This window comes from Rutilus rutilus (assembly GCF_951802725.1).
Source record: "Rutilus rutilus genome assembly, chromosome: 11".
NCBI classification, from domain to species: domain Eukaryota; kingdom Metazoa; phylum Chordata; class Actinopteri; order Cypriniformes; family Leuciscidae; genus Rutilus; species Rutilus rutilus.
Genome location: NC_140216.1, coordinates 33,723,217 through 33,749,022, shown reverse-complemented (window position 1 = coordinate 33,749,022; position 25,806 = coordinate 33,723,217). Strand labels below are relative to the sequence as shown.

Here is a 25,806-nt window from a genome sequence, read left to right as displayed (position 1 = left end):
ATTTACGATACATTATTCATTCACAAAGAAAATTGGTGTCCTTAAAGGTTGGAATTTTCCTAATTTTTTTAATTAAGGCATTGTTAAATTTCCAAAATATGATTTTTTATTCCTCTTTTTAGTCAACTTTAGCATGGGTGTATTCACTTATGCATAGCACTGTATACTCACGCTCTCTGTCCTATCACGTGTTAACTAGGCCAGTGTTTCCCAACCCTGCACTTGGAGGCATCCCATATCTTACCCATACTGTATGTCTGGTCTTGGAGTCTCTACTAACGAGTTGATTCAGGTTAGGTGTGATTGATTAAGAAGAGTTGGAAAATGTGTAGTGTTGGTGTGCTTGCAGGAACAGGGTTGGGAAACTAGGAAAAGGCTGTTAGATTATTAAATCAACTTCAAAACCACCCTGTTAAAGATGTTTTGACGGTGAATAGCATATAACAAACCAGAATAAAAAACCTGGACCAATATGGAAATTCAATTTGCTGAGAACAAACTGTGTTCATAAAACAAACCAAAGCAAAGTTTTGTGTATTTGTATGTGGATAATTGATCAGATCTCTTTAAAAAAACGACTGAGGTTAATCTTTCCCTGTCATCAGATGAACTAAATCTGGCTCTTAATCTACTTTAAAAGATTTTTTAGAGGAACTATCTGAGCACAAATTATTTTGCGATGAATGCAACTGAAAGGTTTGTTTTCTCTGAAAGTTGTTGGTTCTTTCCTTGGGCAACATCAAGAAATGCAACACTTCAACAATTGATAAAGATTTATAAGGCTCGGAAACTGAAGCCTGAGATCTTGGATCCTCTTACTTGTTTTACTATAGCTAAGTTCACACAAGTGTTCTGACTCTTTTGAAATGAGTGATATAATCAGAGCCTTATTTATTTTTGTTTGTTTCAGTTAATCAGCAACTTTTTTTTTTTTAGCAGCGACAGACACAGTTGCACTGATTTACAGTGAAAAAATTTAAATAAACTCATGTTTCCAATTCCCTTTGGGGTTTTCCAATGCCAATGTAAAGCCCGCTATATTGGTCCAATTGCCGGTTCGCCAATACACGGGGAAGGAATCACGTGTTCTGTCCCCACTCATGCAAAGTATTGGTTGGTTAAATTTGTAATACATTAATCATGTATTTTCTCGTAATTTCATCTGACTCCATAAATGAAAGGTTTTAATAATATCTGTGCCTCACTGAAAGTGAGCGAATGTTTGACTATTCCGTTTAACTCTTCAATGAAAATAATGTCAAAGTCAGTTAGAATAATCAAATGTAACAATTTATTATGTCAGGTAAATGTATCATGCCATTTGCTTGAGAGACCACCTTCCTTTGTAAGTCAGTTATCCATAAACTCTTAAAACCTTATTACCTTTTATTTTACCTATCTGGATATGAGATATCTGTACCACTCACTTTGAGACATTTCAAATGACACCAAAAACATAACAGTCAATGATAAACATTCACATTAAACCATATTCTTGTGTGAGTTCTTAGTAGTTTGCAGAAGTGAGGTCGTATGGGGGAGGTCAAATGGTAATTAGCCCTTTGTCTCAGACCATGGCCTCAACCAGTATTTTCAGTCTTACACCAATATACATTGACCTTGTATTATGTAAAACACACCTGATGCACATTCAGTGTTCATTTTCTAGAACTGTGTTTTTGTGCTCTGACGAAGGTGACTTGAACACACCTGATGTCATAAACCCGACAAGTACAAACTGTTGGGGAAAGTTACTTACTTAAAGGTATAGCAGAGGATTTTCCCGAATTTTAGAAAAGAACCGCCCTCTCCACGTTTTGAAAAAATGCACATGCGCAACACTCTACCTGTAAAGTTTATTTATTTATTTTTTAAATTTTAAAAGTTAATTTATGATTAACGCCTATTAAACGTGTGCACGAGAGAGCATGCACAAGCTAATCATAGCTTACATTAACTTTTACTAGCAGTGATTTTAAATGGATTTCTCCAAATAGCATGCCAAACTTTACCTGTCAAGTAGAAACTTCGCGACTGAAGCATCAGTGACGTGAAACATCATTTTGTTACTTCTTTAAAAAGTATAAGTAATTGTGTTACTTAGTTACTTTTTATGGAAAGTAATCCGTTACGTTTGCATTACTTTTTCTCACCTGGGCTGGGCTTACTTGTTTGTTTTTTAATGACAAAAAATATATATATATATATATATTTTTGCCAAATTTAAAGGCCCTTTTACACCAAAAGTGAACTGAATAAGCCCCAGGCTGAAAGAAATGCAAATTCACGCCTGTACAGTAAGGGGCGCAGAAAAAAAAAAGAAGAAAAAAAAAATCAGCTGTTTAGCCTTAGCATAACATTTGTTTTAAAAATGAAACAGAAATGTGATGTGTATCTAAAGTCACTTTTGTTTATTTGTAAGGTTGAAGTGGATCACTGAAGGTCAGCAGCAAAGGCATTGGTTAATAAAGTGAGATTAACCCCTTAACTGTCACCGCCTAAGTTTACTGCACTATATTACTATTAAATCCTAATCTAATCATGACAAACTATATATCGTTGGAAAGGTCTAAGACTCCTAAATAGATATTTTGCCACTGTTTTTTGTTAAAAATTATGTAGGAACAAAAATAGATTAATTTATGACAAGAGTGCACCTCAAAAAAATCTACATAACAGGAGTTCTGGCCTTTGTCACAAAAAGTCAACGCACACACTTTTAATAACTGAAACTTTGGTTTTCATGCTACATTTTTTACCAAAATATATAAACTAGTATTTGTCCAATATAACACGTTCACATGTTCCACTAATGATGATACTTCAGTTGGTATGTGCTTTACAGGGAAAGGAATGTTTCAACTGATGCAAATGTACCATGAATGTATACACCGAAGGATAGTTTCTTAATATGGAAAGTGGATTGTACCATGTGTAAGCATGAGGTATACGTTCCATTTTTAAACATAAGGAACATGTTTTTCTACCTTACAAGGAAGTTGTAAGTCCCAGAGTGGTGTATATGAGCTCAATCTTACTGTACCACCTTAGAGAAACATAGCGGCATGACGGGGTGAGAGGAAGGAGAAACATAAAGGCATGATGGGGTGAGAGGAAGGAGAAATGGGGAACAGAGAAATCTAGAATGAAGACCTCCTCACCTATAGCCTTATTCTGCTACACTGTACACCAAACAGCCAAAATACAGTAACAAGAACTCAAAGACTGAGACTAGACACAGGGCTTAAATACACAGGCAAACAAGCTAAACAAGATAACAAGGGGATGTGGTTAATCAGAAACACCTGGGGAGACTAATCAACAATCCAGGAGGGTGGCGGGATGGAGGGCCTGGAGACTGCGGCAGTGCAGGCGGCTATGGGGTTATGGGCAGGAACAGACACCGGCTCGGGAACAGACACTGGCTCAGGGACAGGAACAGACAGCGTGGCAGCAGTCATCTCTGCTCAGGGCTCAGGTTCAGGCGTAGCGGTGGCCATCTCTGCTGAGGGCTCAGGTTCAGGCGTGTTGGCGGCCATCTCTGCTGAGGGCTCAGGTGACGTGGCATCGGCCATCTTGTTCGGAGACACTGGCTCGGCAGACGTGACGTGGCATCAGCCATCTTGTTCGGAGACTCTGGATCGGCAGACGTGACGTGACCAGTCTCTGGATTGGCAGACGTGATGTGACCGGCCTCTGGATCGGCAAACGTGACGTGACCGGTCTCTGGATCGGCAGACGTGACGTGACCGGTCTCTGGATCGGCAGATGTGACGTGACCGGTCTCTGGATCGGCAGACGTGACGTGACGTGACGTGACCGGCCTCTGGATCGGCAGACGTGACGTGACGTGACCGGTCTCTGGATCGGCAGACGTGACGTGGCCGGCCTCTGGATCGGCAAACGTGACGTGACGAGACCAGTCTCTGGATCGGCAGACGTGACGTGACCAGTCTCTGGATCAGCAGACGTGACGTGACCAGTCTCTGGATCAGCAGACGTGACGTGACCAGTCTCTGGATCGGCAGATGTGACGTGAACGGCCTCTGGATCGGCAGACGTGACCAGTCTCTGGATCGGCAGACGTGACGTGACGTGACGAGTCTCTGGATCGGCAGACGTGACGTGACGTGACGAGTCTCTGGATCGGCAGACGTGACGTGACGAGTCTCTGGATCGGCAGACGTGACGTGACGTGACGAGTCTCTGGATCGGCAGACGTGACGTGACGAGTCTCTGGATCGGCAGACGTGGCGTGACCAGTCTCTGGATCGGCAGACGTGACGTGAATGGCCTCTGGATCGGCAGACGTGACGTGACCAGTCTCTGGATCGGCAGACGTGACGTGAATGGCCTCTGGATCAGCAGACGTGACGTGACCAGTCTCTGGATCGGCAGACAAAGCAAACTTTGTACAAAGCTGAAAAAACCTCAACTCGATTTATCTGTCAATCAGATGTATGTAAACGTGTAGTTCGTTACTATAGCAACAGTGGGATCCCAGCGCATTTTCGGTAGAATGAAGAAAAAAAAGGAGAGAGAGAGAGAGAGAGAGAGAGAGAGAGAGATATTTTAATTTAACATGTTAACCATACCCCACTTATTATTTTTTTCACTGGCACTTTTTTATTCATACTTTATAAATCTCTCTTTTTTTATCAGACCTCTCACTTAACCTTCTTTGCTTTCAATTATGAAATGATTCAAATAATCTTACCTGGACTTACTTTTCAAAATTAGTAATAAAACAAATCGCTCTTGACAACAGGGAAAGCTAGTATGTTTGCTTAGCATACTGTCAAACACTACAATTTATGAGTTTAATATCATGTTTTGCTCCAAAATCACAATACATGTCAGTCGTGTTTGAAATGACTTCTGTAGTTTCATGTTGCTTCTTAACACAGAGTGAGAATATATTATTTATTAAATTCTACAAGCTATGTTGATTAGCATTGCATTAAAGGGTTAGTTCACCCAAAAATGAAAATTAGCCCATGATTTACTCTCCCTCAAGTCCTCCTAGGTGTACATGACATTCTTCTTTCAGACAGATACAATCAGAGTTATATCAAAAAATGTCCTGGCTCTTCCAAGCTTTATAATGGGAGTGAATGGCTGGAACAAATTTGAAGAAGAAAAAATTACTCCACACGGCTCCAGTGGGTTAAAAAAGCCCTTCTGAAGCGACGCCATGGGTTTTTGTAAGAAAAATAGGCTACCCATATTAGTAACTTTATAATCTAAAATAACTAGCTTCCGCCAGACGACCGTACGCATACTACGCAATTCGACTTGCGCCACAAGAGTAACCCATGGCGCATGTAGGATGTAGGAGTATCGTAAGCTAAGACGCCTCTCGCCGTTTAAACAAATAGGGCTGTGCAGCAAACTGAAGCTCCTCTTCTATTATATAGAAATCCTCCGTCATTTCTCGTAAAAATTGCTAATTCGCGACCAGGGTTCTGTTTAGCTCTTTCCTCTGAGATTCCACGTTCGTCATATTACGTTGTGCGTTGAGTCAGGGGTTAGTCTTCCACCGTAAATCGATGCGTACGGCCGTCTGGCAGAAGCTGGTGATTATAGTTTATAAAGTTTTAAATATGGGTATTTTCTATTTTCCTTACACAAACGCATTCACTTCAGAAGGCCTTTATTAACCCCCTGGAGTAACAGTGGAACACTTTTATCATGGATGGATGCACTTTTTTGGGCTTCAAATTTTCTCCAGCCATTCACTGCCATTATAAAGCAGAGCCAGGAATTTTTTTAATATAACTCTGATTGTATTCGTCTGAAAGAAGAATGTCATTTACACCTAGGATGACTCGAGGGTGAGTAAATCATGAGCTATTTTCCTTTTTGGGTGAACTATCCCTTTAAAGACATCCGTCATTCTTATGAAAATACCTGAGATAGCTTGATAACCACAGATATATTATCACTATCATGTGTTTGTCTTCATGTAGTCATCAGTCATCATGATTTCATCAGTCAAACAGTCAATATGTTATTATCCATATAAGGCATTTCCTGAAATGTCATAAGTTTAATACTTCTTCTATGAATCTCACTTGTGGACTTACTGCGGGAGGGATGAATCAGTATGTACTGGGCTTACAGTATGAATGAAACAGATATGACATGAGAGTGTTTAGCACTCCATATCGCTATCATCTCCCCATTTTGGGTAAAAATAGAAAAATAATACCAAAGTACTTTGTAACGTAGTTACTTGAGTAGTTTTTAAGCAAACTACTTATTTACTCTTACTTGAGTCATATTTTTCAGTACTTCTGCTTGTACTCAAGTAAATTATTACTTAAGTAGCAATACTTTTACTTAAGTACAATTTGTTAGTACTCTTTCCACCACTGGCTTTTATGGGACAACCCTTATATTTCATTAACCAATAAACGTTATCATTCAATTTCACTAGTATACTAAGTATTCAAATCTGCTTTATACCTTTGTAATATATTGATAACCACCATAATAATACAGACGGTAAAAAGAAAAACCAAATGATGATTCAAAGTTCACTAGTTCATTAGTTTTCCACAAGCTGAGGGCGGGGCACAATTTAATTTAAAGAAGGTGCACAGTCATACGCACAAATACAAAACACCATCATAGTGACACACACACATGAATCCGAATAATGCCATAAACATTCATTTAACAATATATGATGTAATATAAACCCCAAATGTACAAAACCGTAGAAGAAACAATTGTTTCTTTAGAGCTGTTTTTTTTTTTTTTTTAAGAACATTATCTTTTTTTCTTTATGATCAAAAATTATGTCTGTGGCTGGCAACTTTAAAAAAAAAAGAAAAAAAAAGAAAGAGTTAATATGCCTTCTAACATGTGCGTTCATACAAGTTCCTATTTCCTCATTGATGCCTTTGAAAATATCTGACCTGATTCAATTGCTCTGAGCTCGCAGTCTGAATGTGACTGACCTTAAATGCAACAATAACTCTTTAACTGATCAGGAAGATTCCTTGTAGAAAATATCATTTTCAAAAAGATTACTTGTTTTACGTGCCGTAGCCTAACCAACCAACAGGTATTACCAGGGGGGTAGAGTTACACACAAGCTCCACCCATACAGCGAAACCTAAACAAAGCAAGCAACAGTTCCAATACACCATACGCACACACACCATCGGCAGAGTCTTACCTTGCGCCTTACTCTAATAATGCCCATCTAATAACCCAGGATTTGAAAAAAAAACACAACGCTGAGAAGTCTGAAATACATTACCAAATTGGGTAAGTCAGTTTTTATTCCTAGGAAAAGTTTTAGAAGTAAATTACCCTTGTGAAAAAAAAAGTGCACTTTAGTGTAGCCTACTTTTATAACGTATAGTAGCCTAGAGCTTAAATCGGGCCCAACAAATCAAGCCCGACCCAACCTGAGCCCGAGCACTTTGTGTCCGAGCCCGACCCGACACGTTCACTGTAATTATGAGCCCGAGCCCGATTTAAACCCGACCAGTTTAATATGTGGGCCGTTATAACCAGGCTGCGCCAGAATTTTTTTTAAGCAGGTGCTGCTGTGCTCATTTAGGCTACAGGGGGGAGCTGCACAGTTATATATATTATATAAATACTATTAATAAATGAGCAAAAATTGGCCACTCAATATTCAATTATTTTAATTATCACAATTAAAGTTTTAATTTTATTAAATTGAACAAGCACAACATTCAGCATTCAATCAAATATTCTTAAAGATGTATTATTATTATTATTATTATTATTAATAATGTTACTTCAACATATTGTTATTTCAACATAATATGTGTGTGTGAGCAACAAGCAAGATGTGCATTTGTAAATTCGGTGACAGCGTGTGTTACAAGTTCAAATGGTGTAAGTGACCGCGGCACGCCAGCGACTACGTCATGATTATAATGTCTGCTATATTGCTTTTTATGTATTAAATCCAGGCAATTGGTTGATGAAAAATTAATTAAAATTAAGATACAATTTATACTAAACGAAATTCACTTTAAAGAAAAGCTTTCTTCAAAACAAAACTTGAAACTATGTGCTTATTTAATGTCTAAAACACGTATAGGCTACTACAGACTCTCTTTTTGTACAAATTGCAGCACATTCATTTAATTCTGAATTTTGCACATGTAAGTTGAAAGGCATTTGTTTGTGCATAGTAAAACATATCTGTAACATTTATCAAGTTCATAATTGTGCGTGCATTCATTAATTATTATCTTAATGAATAGACCTAATGCCACAAGGAAGAAGCATGCAAACTGTTGTTTGTTTATTCAGAAATAGTTGAATGGATTGGAAAAGTAACAAAAGCGGATATTGAGGCCTGAGGCTGACTAGCCTACTATAATAATTTCTGTCATGGCAAGACTGCTTGTCTGTTCATCGTCGAAGTCCCCGTGTTTTTTTTTTTTTGTCGAGCAGCGTGCGCATTTAATGCACGAGACAAAGCCAACACATTATGTTGTCACTCCCCACGACTAGTTTAAAATGTGTCCATACCTCCGACTTTCCTCCAAACTTGCTTAAAGTTAATTATCCTGTTTTAATTTTTTTCTTTTCTTCTTCAAGATCCATGTCGCACTTAGAATAGCAACAGAATAGCCTACAGCACGCACAGCAGGTGTGATGCGTCACGCGTGCGAGACTGCGAGTACGAGACGCTGCGCATGACACGTGACGTGCTTTATCAAGGGCCCGACCCGACCCGGCCCGAGGACAGTGGCGGGAAATATCGGCCGGGCTCGGGCAGAGAATTAAAGCTCTAAGGTGTAGCCTACTTATTACACAAATAATATACTTTAAAGGAAGGAATACACTTAAGTGTGAATTAAATGCAATGTTTTCGGCGCATTAATGCACATTATATGTAATTGTAATCTCCCTCACATACAAAGGTACCTAAACCTATCCATCACAGAAAACATTTTTGATTTTTACATTTTCATAAAAAATCATTCTGTCTGATTTATAAGATTGTTTCCATGTAATTTACTGGTATTACTATACTTTTGGGGTCATTTGTTCCCCATAACCTAGGGATTACCAGTACACACATAATTTTAGAAGCAAACACACAGTACCTCTCACACACACAACCCATGAATTAATACAAACAAAATGTAAAGAAAAGTATCTGTAACAATGAGGATGAATCAAAGGAGGAAGCAGGATCCACGTGCAGCCAGCTTTATTAAATAAACTCAAACCTTGACAAACTTAGACTAGGGAACAGGACCTGGGAACAGGACAACCAATATACAATAACATTAAGAACTCACAAAGACTGAACTAGACACAGGGCTTAATACAAAGGCAAACAAGCTAAACAAGATAACAAGGGGGCGTGGCTAATCAGAAACACCTGGGGAGACAACCAAACAGGAAATGACAAAAGTGCACACAAGACGAGGGGAACACAAGACAGGAATCATGACTGTATCATTCCATGTAGGCTACAACACTAAGATTCAAACCTTTGGGTAATGTTTTACAAAAAGGTTTTATTAGTTTACTACTTCAGTTAACATGAACTAAGAATGAATAATACTTTAAGCATTTATAAATCTTAGTTAATTTCAACATTTAATAATGCATTATTATATTCAAAAGTTGTGTATTAAAATTAGTTAATGCACTGTGAACTCACATGAACAATAACTTGTATTGACTAACTTAAACTATATTTTAATTAACTAATATTAACAAAGATGAATAAATACTGAAAAAAACCTCATTGTTAGATCATGTTGGCTAATACATAAACTAATGTTAACAAATGAGACCTAAATGTAAAGTGTTACCGAACCTTGTTACTTTTAGCTCTTAAACCTTTACTAGCACCAACATAAAACAGGACCAAAAGCTTTCTTCTAAAATCTTACTCCAGCATTACAAGTGAATGTAAGTTTGTCTAAAAACAAAAGACAAAACAAAACTCCAAAGAACTCCAAAGGCACAAAAACAAGAAAACCAAAATCGTTTGTCACCAAATTTTTTGAAGTTGTTGGAAAGTGGTTTATGTCAATGTCCCAGAAGCTCTCCAGCAGCATCTCTACACAGTATATGTGAATGGAAATGTTCCAAAGAGGCAGGAAAGTCAGAAAAAATACCTTGAGGGAAAAAAACAACGATGAATTACCTCAGTCATCAGGGCCACATCGTAGTAGAATGCTGGGAAAGGTTCCTTCACATTTCCCTCAAACACCAGGATTCCATTGACCAATTCCTACTTTACAGGGAATTAAACGTAACTTTATCAGTTACACAAATATAGATAAATAACCCAAGACCCATGCAAATTGAGAAACGTAATCTTAAATTTTAAGCTTGCCACACATATCCTCATGAAGGATTTTCCTGTATTTACCACGGTTGACACAGCAATGCTGCAGCCTTCTTCCTTTAGTTTGTTACCTGTAAAATATATGATGATTATAGGGCATCTGTAAATGCAAAAGTGGGAATTTATTACTTGCAAATGGAAAGCTACAGGGATAGTAAGTGACTTGATAGCAGTGTTTTAGCTTGAATCAGAGTGTGCTGGCTGGGCAACAATTCATGACAAATCTTGTAACATCACCTCATCAATACGGGTCTGTGATTCCACACAGCTTGCACTGTATCTCCAATAACAAATATGAACTGAAGATGAATGTTTAACTACAGATAAGCAGAAAAATATTATATATTCCAAAACAAATAGTAATTGAACAACTCAATCTTCAAATGCAAAAATAAATTAAATACATTACAAGCATTATTTCTAGAGGTGGGTGATATATTAAATATTTATGGTGGTTATAACATTGATTATATGTTTTAAATGTATATAAATGTCTTCGAGTGTTACAATCAGAGGTGGACAAAGTACACAACAACTTCCCTACTTGAGTGAAAGTACAGATACTACTGGTCAAATATTACTCCGTTACAAGTAAAAGTTGTAAAGACCGATTTTTACTTGAGTAAAAGTACAGAAGTACTCGTTTTTAAAAGTACTTAAGTATCAAAAGTAAAAAGAAAATGTCAATGCATTGTTTTATTATTGTTGCATTGTTGTATGTAATACTTACAGTACCTTATGCCTCTGAATCTATGCCTGCCTAGTGCCTATCAATCCTCATTTCAATATCACATTTATTTCTAGAACACAGTTCCAGTAGTGGGATTGAATGTGAGATTGAATAAGTCACTCAATAATGTCCACAATGGTTTCGGACACCCAAATGGCTGTTCCCTCAAAGAGTGCCCTATTTCAATTTTTTTTTGGCTTTTTTGAATATGTTAGCCTTACTGTTATCTATAAGCTAGTGTGCTCCAAAACAGTGACATAATTTGAATTTAGAAGACCAAACCCAACGCTGAAAATGAAAATCAGGTTGATGTCAGAATCCAACATCAGATTGACATTAAACTCCAATGTTGGACAGACATTCCAACCAAAATCCAACGTCGGGTTCAGACGTCAAACTGACGTCGGTTTCTGACGTCAATATGACGTCGGGTTTCCGACGTCAACCCGACTTTCATTTCCAACCAAAATGCAACCTAATGTTACTACTTTCTACTCAAGGACCTTGACAGAAATGTAGTGGAGTAAAAAGTATGATATTTGTCTTTCAAATGTAGTGAAGTTAAAGTAACAAGTTTCCAGAAAAAAAGAATACTCAAGTAAAGTACAGATAGCCTACTCAAAAAGTGTAGCCTACTTAAGTACAGTACTCAAGTAAATGTACTTTGTTACTGTCCACCTCTGGTTACAATATTGGATCAGCATTCAGCAAATTTAACTTTAATTAAGTCATTTAGTTGGTTTAAAATTATTTAAAAAGTCGGTTTAATTAAAAATATATATATTTTCAGCAGCCAAATTCCTCGAACACGCCCACACACGCGAGCACATTACGATTTAAGAAATTATTAGAATGCAATCATAGATAAATGATTGAAAACATGATTATTTCACCTCCCGAGTCTATATTGCGTAGGCCTATAGGCTATAGCCTATCTGCAATTAATGCACTCTTAATCGCCATAACAACTGCCATGTTAAGGTGAAAAAATTAAAATAAAGAAAGCATATATTAAGATATACTTACTTGACTGATTATTTGCAGTATAACGTCTCATCTATAATCATCCAAACGTGGCGCTCCTTTTGTTCTCTTCTTGTCTGGGCAGCTTCAGTTTCCTCACGCATCGCGATTACAGAAACAAAACAGCACATTTTTCAAACTCTAGTGAAGTAGTGCGTCATACTGACGTCGTATTTCTGGCGCATGCGCAATAAACAACTTGTTTATATCATGCATGGTTAAATCTTATTTCTAGTTGTTCTAACTCATTGTGTTGTTAGACTCTTTAAGTTCACAAAACTTGATTCATTCACCTAACTAAAAGTCAATAATTTGTACAGTGTAGTGTAGTCTGATTAAAATTAAATGTAGCCTATTTTAACTGAATTTAAATGCAAATTAATTTTGTTTAGATTTGTTTAACTTTTGCTCACAATTAATGCAATTAAATGTGTGTTTAATTGACTTAGAACAACATAATGATATATAAAGTAGGGTAGAGTGGGGGAAAACGCCCCCCTGGGGTAAAACGCCCCTCACCTCATTTTCCCAAAATAACACCTAGAGGTAGTTAAGATACATTTTTACTGTTGCTATGCACTACGTTGATAACGGGGATATACAAATCTCTACGGAGAAGCTGACACCAGCGACATATTTGAAGAGAAGAGGATTAGGCTACATGGTAAATGCTATAATTTTCAGATATTAGTAAACAAGCGTTTAAGAGAATATTGTTCTGCAGGATATTGCAGTGATGTATGATAGATGAATAGTGAAGTCTGTAGTTTGAGATCATAAGTTATTTATAAGGAAAATAGTTTCTCTCTATCATAATTACTATAATAAAATATTTCTGTCTATCAAATCCTTTGTTTTACACTTAATGCAGTATAACTAAGTGGTAAAATCTAAATATTTGAACAAAACATGAAAAAATTACCTCAAGTGAGCATTAGCTAGCTAGTTTGCTAGCACAGTTAGCTCACTGATGGAAGGTAGTTGAATTTGGCTATTTTGGACATTCCTGAAATAAATATTAATATATATATAAATGTTGATACATTACTTGCCTTTTACTTTTAAAGATTAAAAACTATTGTCTGTTAATTTTGCTGTTGATCTATGAAGCAAACTGGTTGGTAAGAAAGGGGGCATTTTACCCCACCTTGGGGGGCGTTTTACCCCACCGCTGGGGCAAAACGCCCCCTTTGTACTAAAATATTTTTTGTCAAAATACTAATTAATTATGAAGGCTGAGCAATTTTAATATTTGGTGAATAACTCCTGCCATAGTCACTCAAAACCGGGATGGCAATTCTAGTCACATTTATGTTTTGTTTCACTGTAATGTCACATTTTCCTTAAGGGGGGCGTTTTCCCCCACTCTACCCTATTCTGTTCACAGATGTAAAGTACAATAACTTTCTATTACATTAAAGGGTTAGTTCACCCAAAAATGAAAATTCTGTCAGTAATTACTCACCCTCATGTTGTTCCAACCCCGTAAGACCTTCGTTCATCTTTGGAACACAAATTAAGATATTTTTGATTAAATCTGAGAGCTGAATATAGTCCAAGTGACTACAGTGGCTCAATCTTAAGTTTATAAAGCGACGAGAATACTTTTTGTTCGCAAAAAAAACTAAAATAACGACTTTATTCCACTATTCATTTCCTTCTCTCTGGGCCTCGAGTCTTTTCACGTAGTATAACTGCGCAGCGCATCTGTGTTGTACGTCACACGCATCACACACATGACCAGCGTCGGCCAACGTGTGACGTACAACACAGATGCGCTGCGCAGTTATACTACGTGAAAAGACTCGAGGCCCAGAGAGAAGGAAATGAATAGTGGAATAAAGTCGTTATTTTAGTTTTGTTTGCGAACAAAAAGTATTCTCGTCGCTTTATAAACTTAAGATTGAGCCACTGTAGTCACTTGGACTATATTAACGATGTCTTTACTTCTAAAACACTTTTTCTGGACACCAGGGGTTTGGTTATTTGCGAAATATGATTTGTTTGGCTATCCATATGGTGCGCCTTTAGCCCCATTGTATACGTCTCTTTTATAACTAAATATAAATCACTCTCTTTCCCTCTGTAGGTGTATTATATTTCTGTTTGAAGTGACAAATCCTCTAACATCACTGATGACGATGCTACTGAAACGTCTCCGCTATATCAGCGCACTCCTGAGCTCCATGACCATCTTGTCATTCCTGTACTTCCTAAACTCAGCAGTGGTTTTGTCACCCAGTTTTAACAGTTTTGTTTCCGAGCGAGCTCAGCGCGCATCCCATATCTGTTTGGAAGACAGAGGAAATAGTAGCTGGTTCAGTGAACGTTACAAACCCACTGTTCCACTTCTGCTCAACAGCACCAACAGTGAATTACATCCAAACATCTTCAGCTGGTGGAAGGTAAGAAAGTTTGCTTCAAAATAAATATTAATTTACTTGGTATAGGCTTACTTGGTAAGATTTTGGAAAGATTTGTTTGTTTTTAAAAGAAGTCTCTTATGCTCACCAAGGCTGCATTTATTTGATTTATGAAAATTCAGTAAAAACAGTAATATTGTGGAATATTTTAAATAACTGTTTTCTTTTTGAATATAATTTTAAAATGTAACTTATTCCTGTGAAAACCATGTTAATAACCATGCTTTATATTTTCCCATTTCACTTTATGAGGCTTTTTAACATTAATATGAGTTCCCCTAGCCTGCCTATAGTCCCCCAGTGGCTAGACATTTTGATAGGTGTAAACCAAGCCCTGGGTATTTTTAAGAAAATGAAAGCTCAGAGGGGCGAATCTAGAATCTGCCCTTTATGTCGTCATAAGGGGAAAGGTCACCTCCCCTTTCTCTTCTTTGCCCGCAAAGAGAATTTGACCCACCCATGAGAAAATGAGCTGTGCGAGCGCGATATTGTTTTTTCCTCGAGAGACATCATGGCTTGCAAACGAGCGAAGCATGGCAGTTTCTCAGTGTTTGGATGTACAAATGAACACAAAAGTATTTTTTTAGTTCCTTCATCCGAGCCTCTGAAGAACCAGTGGGTTATGTGAATTTCTGATGTGTAATTGTTCAAGTTCAGACAGATAGCCTTTCTCTCAAAATCGTTCAATACTGTTTATGCATCAGTAAATCAAGCCAGCTAAAATATCAACTTCACATCGTTTCTCTTCGTAGGATGAAAATAATCTTATTTAAACTGTGATTAAAATATATACAGAAAGTGATCAAAGAACAATCCCTTTCCAATCGCCCAAGCTGTCAATCACACAGTTTATCTGGACACTTGCCAAAACTCGTTATGAAATCAATGACGCTGTTACGCTGCACAACGAAGCTCTTACTGTACTTACCTCATGTTTGCATTGGTGAAATCATTAGTGAGAGTGCAGAAACTGCGTTGCAATGATAAGATCTTCATTCACGCGATCAACAGGCTGTCATCTGCTCAGTGCTCATCACTGCAACCTTTTATGTGATGGGAATAGATCTAAATACTTAAAAAAACTTCTCACGATTCGTTAATCTCGATAGCTGTAATAGTAAAAACGTAAAATAGCTGTAATAGTAAAAGAGAGAGAGTTCCACATGTAATGCTAGCTATTCCATATGCAAGCATGTCAGCCAATCACAGCAGTGGGCGTTTACACTGAAGTCTCACAGCAGACACGCCCCTTCAAACAGGGTGTTCAAATCAGAGGCTAAAATCAGGCTAGGAAAAATGCCTTTTATTTCCAAATTATTACAAATTTTGACCTTAAAAACATACTAACATTATAAGGGCACCCCAGGACACATTATAAAATAATAAAATAATCCATGTCATGGGACCTTTAATACATCCTTGCTTAATAAAACTATTTGGCCATATAAAATAAAATAAAAATCACTGAACCCAAAAAATGAATAATATGTACATGCATTTCCTCCATTTTTAAATTATATTTTAATGTTTATTAATTGTTAATATTGATTAACATTTAAATATTTTCACCATCATAGATATAGAAAAAAATAAAACATTTATGACTGTTTTAAACCAGATGTTTAATGTCAAAATACAAATGCAAACCGGTGTGCAACGTTTTGCTACGGTTTCCGGGTTGAACGACATGTTTCCTGGAAACGGTGTGCAACGGGGTTTGAGATATGTGTTCTCTTGTTTGGTAGGTGTGTCAAAAATGTCAGGCGAATCAGCAGCAACGTGTATATAAACCACGCGGTATTAAAGAGACAGCTCGCATAATGGGTCCAAGTAAAGTCGTTTACAAATGTGTCCGCTCCAGCGCGGTATAAGCAACAATTGAAGATATTAGAAGACATGTTTGTCTTCTCGTCCTGAAATGCGAGGCAAATGTTGAACTTGGATCACAATAATTAAGAACCACAGTTTCCACAAATCCCTTCACTTAATTGGGATGTTCTCTTTTATTCTGGACGGCAAGGGCAGTGACTGTAACATCGAACGTATTTTGCAGTATTAAACACGTATTTATACCAATTTCATCAGGCTCTTCAAAAAGAACACAAAGAATGGCCTTCTCAGATGCCATAGTTGCAACTCTTGCGTCATCAGAACAGGGTGTTCAACGCTATGGAAGCTTGTTTCCGCCACTGAATAAAACATTTTAAAAGATAATTGCGACTTTTTATCTCACAATTGCGAGTTTACATCTCGCAATTCTGACTTTATTTCTCAGAATTGCGAGATATAAAGTCAGAATTGCGTGAAATAAAGTCAGAATTCTGAGATATAAAGTCAGAATTCTGAGATATAAAGTCAGAATTGCGAGATATAAAGTCGCAATTGCGTCTTATAAAGTCAGAATTCTGACTTTTTTTCTCGCAATTGCGACTTTATATCACACAATTCTGACTTTATATCTCAGAATTCTGACTTTATATCACGCAATTCTGACTTTATAACACATAATTGCGAGTTTATATCTCGCAATTCTGACATCTTTTCTCAGAATTGTGAGATATAAAGTCCAATTCTAAGGGGAAAAAAAGACGGACTTTTTTTTTTTTTTTTTTTACCTTAGAATAGTTTATATCTCACAGTTCTGACTTTATAACACGCAATTGCGACTTTATATCATGCAATTCTGACTTTATATCTCCCAATTGCGTGATATAAAGTCAGAATTCTGAGATATAAAGTCAGAATTGCGTGATATAAAGTCGCAATTGCGAGAAAAAAAGTCAGAATTCTGACTTTATAACACGCAATTGTGACTTTATTTCACGCAATTCTGACTTTATATCTCGCAATTCTGACTTTAAAACACGCAATTGCGACTTTATTTTACGCAATTCTGACTTTATATCTCGCAATTCTGAGAAATAAAGTCAGAATTGCGAGATGTAAACTCGCAATTGTGAGATAAAAAGTCGCAATTATCTTTTATTTATTTTTTTATTTTGTGGCGGAAACAAGCTTCCATATCAACGCACCACCGTTTCCGTTTAAAAAACGTTTTGCAACTTTTTGTCGGTATTAAGGTGCGTTTTGGTTGACCGGATCACAAGTAGATGAGGGAGACACATACACGTTAACACTTGGTGTTTTAATCCTTCTGTTTTGTCCACTTTCAATCCACTTCTGTCCTGATTTCTTTGAGGGAAGGGGTCTCCATGTGGGTACTTGTATGGGCTTTTTCAGATCTTTTGATCTAATTGACAAAATAGCTCACGTAATTTACACATGAAAACATACGGAAAGCATCAGCTTTCATTTCTGCTCTGATAGCCGCAAGACCACATTAAATGCTGTGTTAGAAAATCAGGAATGGTTAGAGAACATCTATTGTGCGTGCTTGGTACATTTTTAGTCTTCAAACCAAATTCAGGTCTTCAGCCGACAAAGTTAAATCCTGTGTTTATGCATTAGGTCAGTGGGCACCTAGGAGGAGAGTAGGCGGTCTTGTGGTTGTTTGAATGCATTCGACCACATGAGCGTTTACACTATGAAAACAATCCAGTCAAATGCAATTTCAACTAGGAAATTCTAGCTAGCAAGCTCAAAACGTTTTAGACCCCGTTTACACCTTGTCGTCCAATTGTGATCAGGTTGATGAAAACGCTTCTTAGTATCTGGTGTAAACAGGACCCTAGAGACAACATGCATATAAAACAATAAATGTGTAATACGACTTTTTACAAAAAAACACAGAGCTTCAACAAGCCCGTCTTTATTCTTCGTTACAGAAGCTTCAAGATGTACCTAATGTCTCAAACTACACAGAGGTGGTGAACCAGCTGTTTTCTCTCTTCCCCGATGGGGAACACCACTCGGACGCTGGTCCAGATCGCTGCAGAACCTGTGCTGTGGTGGGAAACTCTGGGAACCTCCTGGGATCTAACTATGGTCAACTAATAGACAGCCATGACTTTGTCATAAGGTAATATATTAGATTATGCCAGAATGAAGGTTCATTATTGGCATTGATGGTTCCATGAAGAACTTTTAACATCCATGGAACCTTTCCATTAAACAAAAGGTTCTTTATACTGGAAAAAAGGGGTATTCAGATTATTAAAATGTTCTTCAGTAAAGAATTACCAAAGACCCCTAGAGAAGCTAATATCACGCTTATATTAAAGAAGCTTTCTAAAATTTTAGCAATGCGCCTTGAAAAAAATCTTCCTACAATAATTGGGATTGATTATTTTGATATCTGATTATTTTCCTATACATAGAGGCACCATGCAGGGTTGCCCCGTCACCACTTTTGTTTGCGATGGCCATAGAGCCTCTAGCTGAAGCAATCAGATCGGCAGCATCTATTTCGGGTTTGCAGATAGGACAGAAACATCACAAGATTGCGCTTTATGGTGATGATGTATTGCTTTTTTTATCTGAGCCCGAGAAGTCAGTTCCCGCTCTGATCGAGTTGGTCAACAAGTATAGTACCTTTTCTGGTTATAAAATTAATTTAGCTAAATCTGAAGCTATGCCTTTCATTTCCATACCTAATATTACACCCTGTTTTCCTTTTAAGTGGTCGCCTCTAGGTTTAATTTATCTAGGTATTTCTATCTCTTCGTCCTTGAAGCAGATGTATGAATCTAATTTTGTTCCTTTATTTGAGAAAATGTGGCAAGACTTGGCAGTATCTTGGCTAGGTCGGATAGCACTTGTAAAGATGATTGTTCTACCAAAAGTGCTCAATCTCTTCTGTTGATACACAGAGTATTAAAACTAAATGGGAAGAAGAGTTAGCTACTGACATTGACGATGAAACATGGGAAGCCATTTGGTCTAATGCTAAAAAAATATCTGTTTGTACACGAATAAGAGAAATACAATTAAAAATCATTCATAGACTCCATATTTCCCCTAACCGCAGGCATTTCTTCAACTCCTCTTTATCGCCTATGTGTTTAAAATGTAAAATTGAAAGAGGTACTTTAACACATTGTCTGTGGTCATGTAACAGACTTCAAAGGTATTGGTTTCTGGTGCTAGGGGAGATGGAAAAGATCTTTAATATTCAGTTAGATTTTGACCCAGTCTCACTGGTGTTGGGTATACCTAATAGATGCATTACTTCGTCTGCTAATAAGAAATTGTATAATATTCTATCCTTTGCTGCCAGGAAAAATATTTTACTTAATTGGATCAGTGATAAATCTCCATCCCTTAAAGGATGGCACAAGATCATTTTTGAGTTGATTCCCCTGGAGCGCCTTACCTATGTATTACATGGAAAAACAGGCCAGTTTTACAAAGTCTGGACCCCATATCTGGACGCTTTGGAACCTTGTCTTCACCCTATTATATTACAAGGAACAATGTAACTGTGTAACTTTCTGGACATTCAACCTTATTTTTTTGTCATCCTCTTCATCTTTTGGAAATGTTATTTTATACATGTTATACATTATATAATGTTGTTGCTATTTTTCTTTTCACAAATGTATGATCCTGTTTTATATGAAAATCTGATTTTTTCAGATTTGATGTCTTGTTATATTTGTATCTTAAGAAAAATTCATTAAACATAATAAAAAATAAATAAAAAGTTCTTCAGAAGGTTTTTATAAGACCTGATCACTGAAAATTTCTTTAAAAAATTGTTTTATTGTGAAGGACATTTTAATCATCTAAAAAGCCATTTTCAACTATAAAGAACCTTTTGTCCAATGAAAAGGTTCTATTGATGTTAAAGTTTCTTCATGGAACCATCAATGCCAACAAAGAACATTGATTTTTAAGAGTGAATAATGAAGCTTTCAACCATCAGAATCGATGGAACAATTTTAACAATTTTGAACAGAGGCTGTTGTTGTATGCCTTAGATCAGTTGAGATCCCATTAGATCACGTGATTCCAGAGACGAATAAGATGTTATTTAAACTATTTTCAAAAAGATGCCTTAAAGGCTTTACATTAGAATTTCATGAATATCTCAATCTCCTGTGTGTTTCTCTCTCAGGATAAATAAAGGCCCAACAAAGGATTATGAGAAGGATGTGGGAAATAAGACCACTCACCGGATTCTGTATCCCGAGAGCGCTGTGGACTTGGATGACAACACCCATCTGGTGCTTGTGCCCATTAAAGTTCTGGATATGCAGTGGCTTATCAGCGCTTTTACCACTAAGAACATCACACAGTAAGAATTAAACCAGAGATGATCATACGATTAAGAGATACCAGGGTCTCTTGAGTGTGACCAATGAGAAAGGTGCAATTTTCAAGCGGGAAAAATTCCTTTGTTTGGAAGCTGACTCATTCACATGATTGGAGTAAGCTGGCAGTTTGTGTCCCTTAATGCTCTGATTAGTATAACAAAGCATTCAATGTTCAGGGTGTCACACAAGGATTAATTTGATAAGAAGTATGATACCAATAAGGTTACATTATCTAGTGGTTCAATCCTAAAGCCTGCCTAAACCAAAGTACAATACAAGAGATAATATACTAAACCGTGATAAAAGATACACTGTCCTGGGGATATCCATGTTCATTTATAGAACAGTTAATCTAGAAATGAATGAAGAAAAGCCTGTTTTATGGGCTTTATGTGTCTTTCCTATGACTTTTTTCATGTGGCCAAGTTCCACATTCTTTTGAGCAAAAAAACAGTCTTACCAGATAGTAACCATGGTAACCAGAGGCCTTTTCTGCTTTTTTGGGGTGTTAGTTGCTCTTCGGGGGTTGTCCACAGAACAGTTTGCTTTTTGGGCGAGGAGGTTTGCTGGATTGTTCATCAACTGTAATGTCTGATTGGTCCAGACGCTACATATATCAAACATAAAATCGATACTGTGAAACTAAGGGCCCTATCATACAACCAGCGCAATGCAGCGCCAGGCACGACACAAGTGTTTTTTGCTAGTTTCAGCCTGACGCAGTTATCATTTTCACGTCCTGCGCCACGTTGTTTAAATAGCAAACGCATTTGCGCCCATCTGGTCGTCCATGGGTGTGCTGGTCTGAAAATGAGGTGTTTTCAGGCGCATTGTTGGCGCGTTGCTATTTTGAGCCAACTGAAATAGACCAACAATTGACCAACAAAAACCTGGTCTAAAGTCAATGGTGCAGTATTTTCTTTTATTTATTTTTTTATTTAAAGGGCGCATTTGTAATATGCTCCAATAAGCAACTGGCTTTTAAAGTCAAGACAAGTCAAATCACATTTAATCATATAGCGCTTTTTACAATACAGATTTTTTCAAAGCAGCTTTACAGAGATAACAGGAAAATAATGCAACAAAGTTTGTTTCCAGAAGAAAATAGCGTAACAGTCCAGCTTCAGTTCAGCGATGTTTCATTTTTGTTGTAAAAAAGTTATTAATTTAGTTAATTTATATATATATAGCTGTTCTGGAGAAAACCGTTATGTCATCGGCCAGCTCAGTTCAGTTCTCATATAATGGTGTCAATGCAGGCAGATCATTTTTTTTGTTGAATATTCAATTAAATGTCCCCAACTAAGCAGGCCAAAAGCCAATGGCAACAAAGATGAAAAAAGGCGAACAGCACTTTGTTTTAAAGGGAATGGGAGATGAGACTCTTGATTGGTTTATTTCACGTTACGCCCAAAACACACCCATTGCTCATTATGAGAATAGGGACAACTCTTTTAGACCATGCGCCGCGCGCGCGCCGACTATTTTTCTCGTCGTTAAACGAGTAAAAGTGGATTCGGACGCCCTAAGTGCACTTGCGCCGTGAGCTTTAGACCCCTCAATGTTCCTTTACCTAAAACAATGTTTTCCTTAACTAAAAAATAATAATACTTCAATGCATTTTGTATAGTAATTTCAGTCCTTTTGTTTTTATTAAAACTAACAATATGGATATTTCATTTTAAATGATTTTTTGATCTAAATGTATTTGTTTACTCAGAACATACACAGAAGTTCCATCTACAATCAAAGCAAGCAAGGACAAGGTGAACAACACAGATCTTATCATGAAATCAACCAATCAATCAATGACAAATGTTGATCTTTTTTGAATACGCATGGTTGATATTAGCATCACCTGAATGAAATCTGTCATAAATGCACGTTTCATAAGTGTCCTGTTTTATTTCTGTTGTTGTTTTTAGGTGATGATCCTCCACCCTGAATTCATAAGATACGTGCATGATAACTGGGCAGAAGGTCATGGCAGATATCCATCCACTGGTTTCTTAACGCTGATATTCTCTCTTCACATCTGTGACAAGGTAAAAACTCCCATTCTGCCGGTTCAAACGGTGTGTGGCACAGCTCCAGTGTGGCATTGATGTTGTTTTTGAGGGAGTGTCAGTTTATACAAGCATGAAGGATCTAAAAGTATATGAATAGAACACCTAGATTATAATAAATATTTGACTGTGGGTGTTATCATGAATAGGAGTCCAGCGCAGACTGTTTAAACAAAAACAAAGGGCCTTTCAGGAAATTGTTAGCATTAAAACCGTAGCACAGTGGTTAGCATTGTATGTGCACTGTATCTGCTTGAAAGTAAAACTGTGACAGAAGGATTTATCATTTAAAGTTGTATTGTGCGATTTAAAGAAAAATATGAGTAATAGAGTTATTATTATGTGAAATAAAGTCACATTGTACTATTACTTTTTTAAGCAAAGGAAAAAAACTGGATTCCATATTTTTGCTAAATAAAAATAGAAAAAAGACAATGAATTTAATATTAAAATTAGAGGAATAATTTTTTCACAATTTTCTTTTTCTAAAAGAGGGAGTTTTAGTTTTTACATTTTATTGACTTAAAATATATATATTTTTTCATGAATAAGAAACTATTAACGCACTGATAACTCTTTCTCTTACAGGTGAGTGTTTTTGGGTTTGGAGCTAATCGTGACAGAAACTGGCATCATTATTTTGATGAAACATTGACTTCACTTGCAAGCAACTCTCATGGTGGAGACTTTGAAAATCAAACAATCAATCAGCTCCATCAGGAGAACAGGATTTGGATGTACAAGGGTTTGACATGAAGTAGGTTCTTGGGGAAACACTACCTTTGTTCTGCACAATATTGCGTTGCAATGGTGCAGCAGAGACTTTCAGTTCAGATTCATCCCGAGAGGTGCAAGAGATCAACGAGAGTTTAATCTGAGCTCCACTAGCAGCACCGACTGAATCTGTGGCATTAGCGGATCCTTTTTTCGGTCCCACGTTATATTAAGTGCCTTTACGTACTAACGTTTAAATGAATATTTGTGTACATGTTTTTACATTGTAGTTATTATAATACATGCATTAATTTAATTAATTTATTTTTTTGTTTTGTTTAAGTACATCCTTAATGATACTAGGGCTGTGCAATTAATTGAATTTCAATTTCAATTTCGATTTTTGCTCCCAACGATCACCAAATTAGTATAATCGAGTAAAAACGATTATTTTGCCATTTTCTGTTTTAAAAGAACGCTCTTATTTTGTCTTGTGTTCTGAATGACGCGCGCACGCGCACATCCGCCCCTCCCGATGCCGTAAACTCTCTCAGCTTGAATGTTTAAACTGATAAGACTTAAAAAGAAGTGAAAATGATCAACTTTAGTTACGATTGTACAAGTGACAATTCCATCATGTCCCGACTCATAAACGCGAAAGTGTAGTTTCGACGCTTGCTTTTGTCCAGCACATTCAGAGAGGCAGAGAGAGAGAGAGGAGACGCAGCGCCGCGGTTTGTGAAATTGCGTCTTGGAGAAAGTTTTAAAATTATTGATTTGATTTTATAATCTGTGTGGATTCATTTAAGATATTCATACAATCTACATGCTAAAGTGAATCAATGTTTGTGGGGAATTTCCCGCATTATAAGTGGTAGACCTGCGGGAATTATTAAAATACTCATTGAAGTATTATCTGTTACATTATTTATTTTAATAGGTCAAAAAGTACAATCAATGTTCACATTTCGATTTTTAAGAATTGTTGAAAGGTGTCTTTGGTAACACTTTACAATAAGGTTCATTAATTAGCATTATAACTAACTTACCTTTGTTAAAATTGAACTAATAATGAACAATAATTCTACAGCATCTTAGTTAATATTAATTTCACCATTTACCAATACGTTATTAAAATGAAAGGTTGTATTTGTTAACATTAGTTAATGCACTGTAAACTAACATGAACAAACAATGAACAGCTGTATTTTTATTAACTAGCATTAAACAAGATTAATAAATACTGTAACAAATGTTTTTCTCGTTGTTAGTTCATGTTAGTTAATACATTAACTAATGTTAACTAATTAACATTATTGTAAAGTGTTACCGTGTCTTTTTAATAAATGCAACACGTTCCCAGTCATGTGAAATAATCGTGTTACATAATCGTGATTTCAATATTGACCAAAATAATCGTGATTATGATTTTTCCCATAATCGAGCAGCCCTAAATGATACTAGAAATAAAGTGTGACCCATTTTTCTTTTCTTGAGCCAGTTCAAACACCACAGACTTTTCTGGGAAATTGCCCCACAAATGTCTTAAGTTTCTTCTGAATATTAACCTTGAGAAGCAGGGCTCCAGACTAACATCTGAGAGCAGTAGCACCAATGCCAGTAAGTTCTACAGATGGTGGCACCAGCACCTGATTTGGTAGTGCTTCTATAGTACCAAAACACCAGGATATGTTTCCCCACTGAAGACCCTTTAATCTGGTTGTGGCAAGCCGAAATTGCGCAGAAATACACCTTAAGGGTAGCGGGGGTCAGTCCAGCTGAAAGACGCTCTTGTAGAAACTCCAGAACTGAACCAAACGGCAAGTCGGCTGGGTTAAGATGGCATTGCTAACACCACAATGAGAAAAGATGGCATTTAAGAGCATAAAGCTTTCTAGTAGGAGCCCTAGCATTGAGAATGGTAGACCCACATTTTCCAAATCTCAGGTCGGGGGTGAAAGCCTTCCAGGAGAGAAACCAGGTCTGCAAAGCATACTCGGGCTGGCCAGAACGGGGCTACTAATATTAAGACCCTGCTTCTTCTAGAAGAGTCTTACCCTCAAACCGCATTCGGGACAAATGTGGGCAAAATCATTTTTATTTATTTTTAAAAAATACTTCCCTTAATCTGAGCGGTACAAGACTTGGCTATACTTTTCCTAAGTTTGCCACCTGAACACACACAAAACATTTTTTTGACTTGATTCAACAATGTTAAGTGGGTGAAAAAAAAAAAAACTCCTTAATCTCACCTTCGTGGACAAAA

General features: G+C 36.9%; 1 protein-coding gene across 1 annotated transcript; it reads left to right on the top strand.

Moving 5' to 3' along the window:
• Window positions 1–7,181: 7,181 nt before the first annotated feature.
• Window positions 7,182–23,582, top strand: st3gal1l (ST3 beta-galactoside alpha-2,3-sialyltransferase 1, like; the record flags this gene model as incomplete). Its single annotated transcript, XM_084424270.1, has 7 exons — window positions 7,182–7,278; window positions 14,212–14,527; window positions 18,331–18,524; window positions 20,562–20,741; window positions 22,481–22,526; window positions 22,686–22,805; window positions 23,415–23,582. Exons 2-7 carry the CDS (start codon window positions 14,258–14,260, stop codon window positions 23,580–23,582), a joined length of 978 nt encoding a protein of 325 aa, XP_084280396.1. The 5' UTR covers window positions 7,182–7,278; window positions 14,212–14,257.
• Between the last annotated feature and the right edge of the window lie 2,224 nt (window positions 23,583–25,806).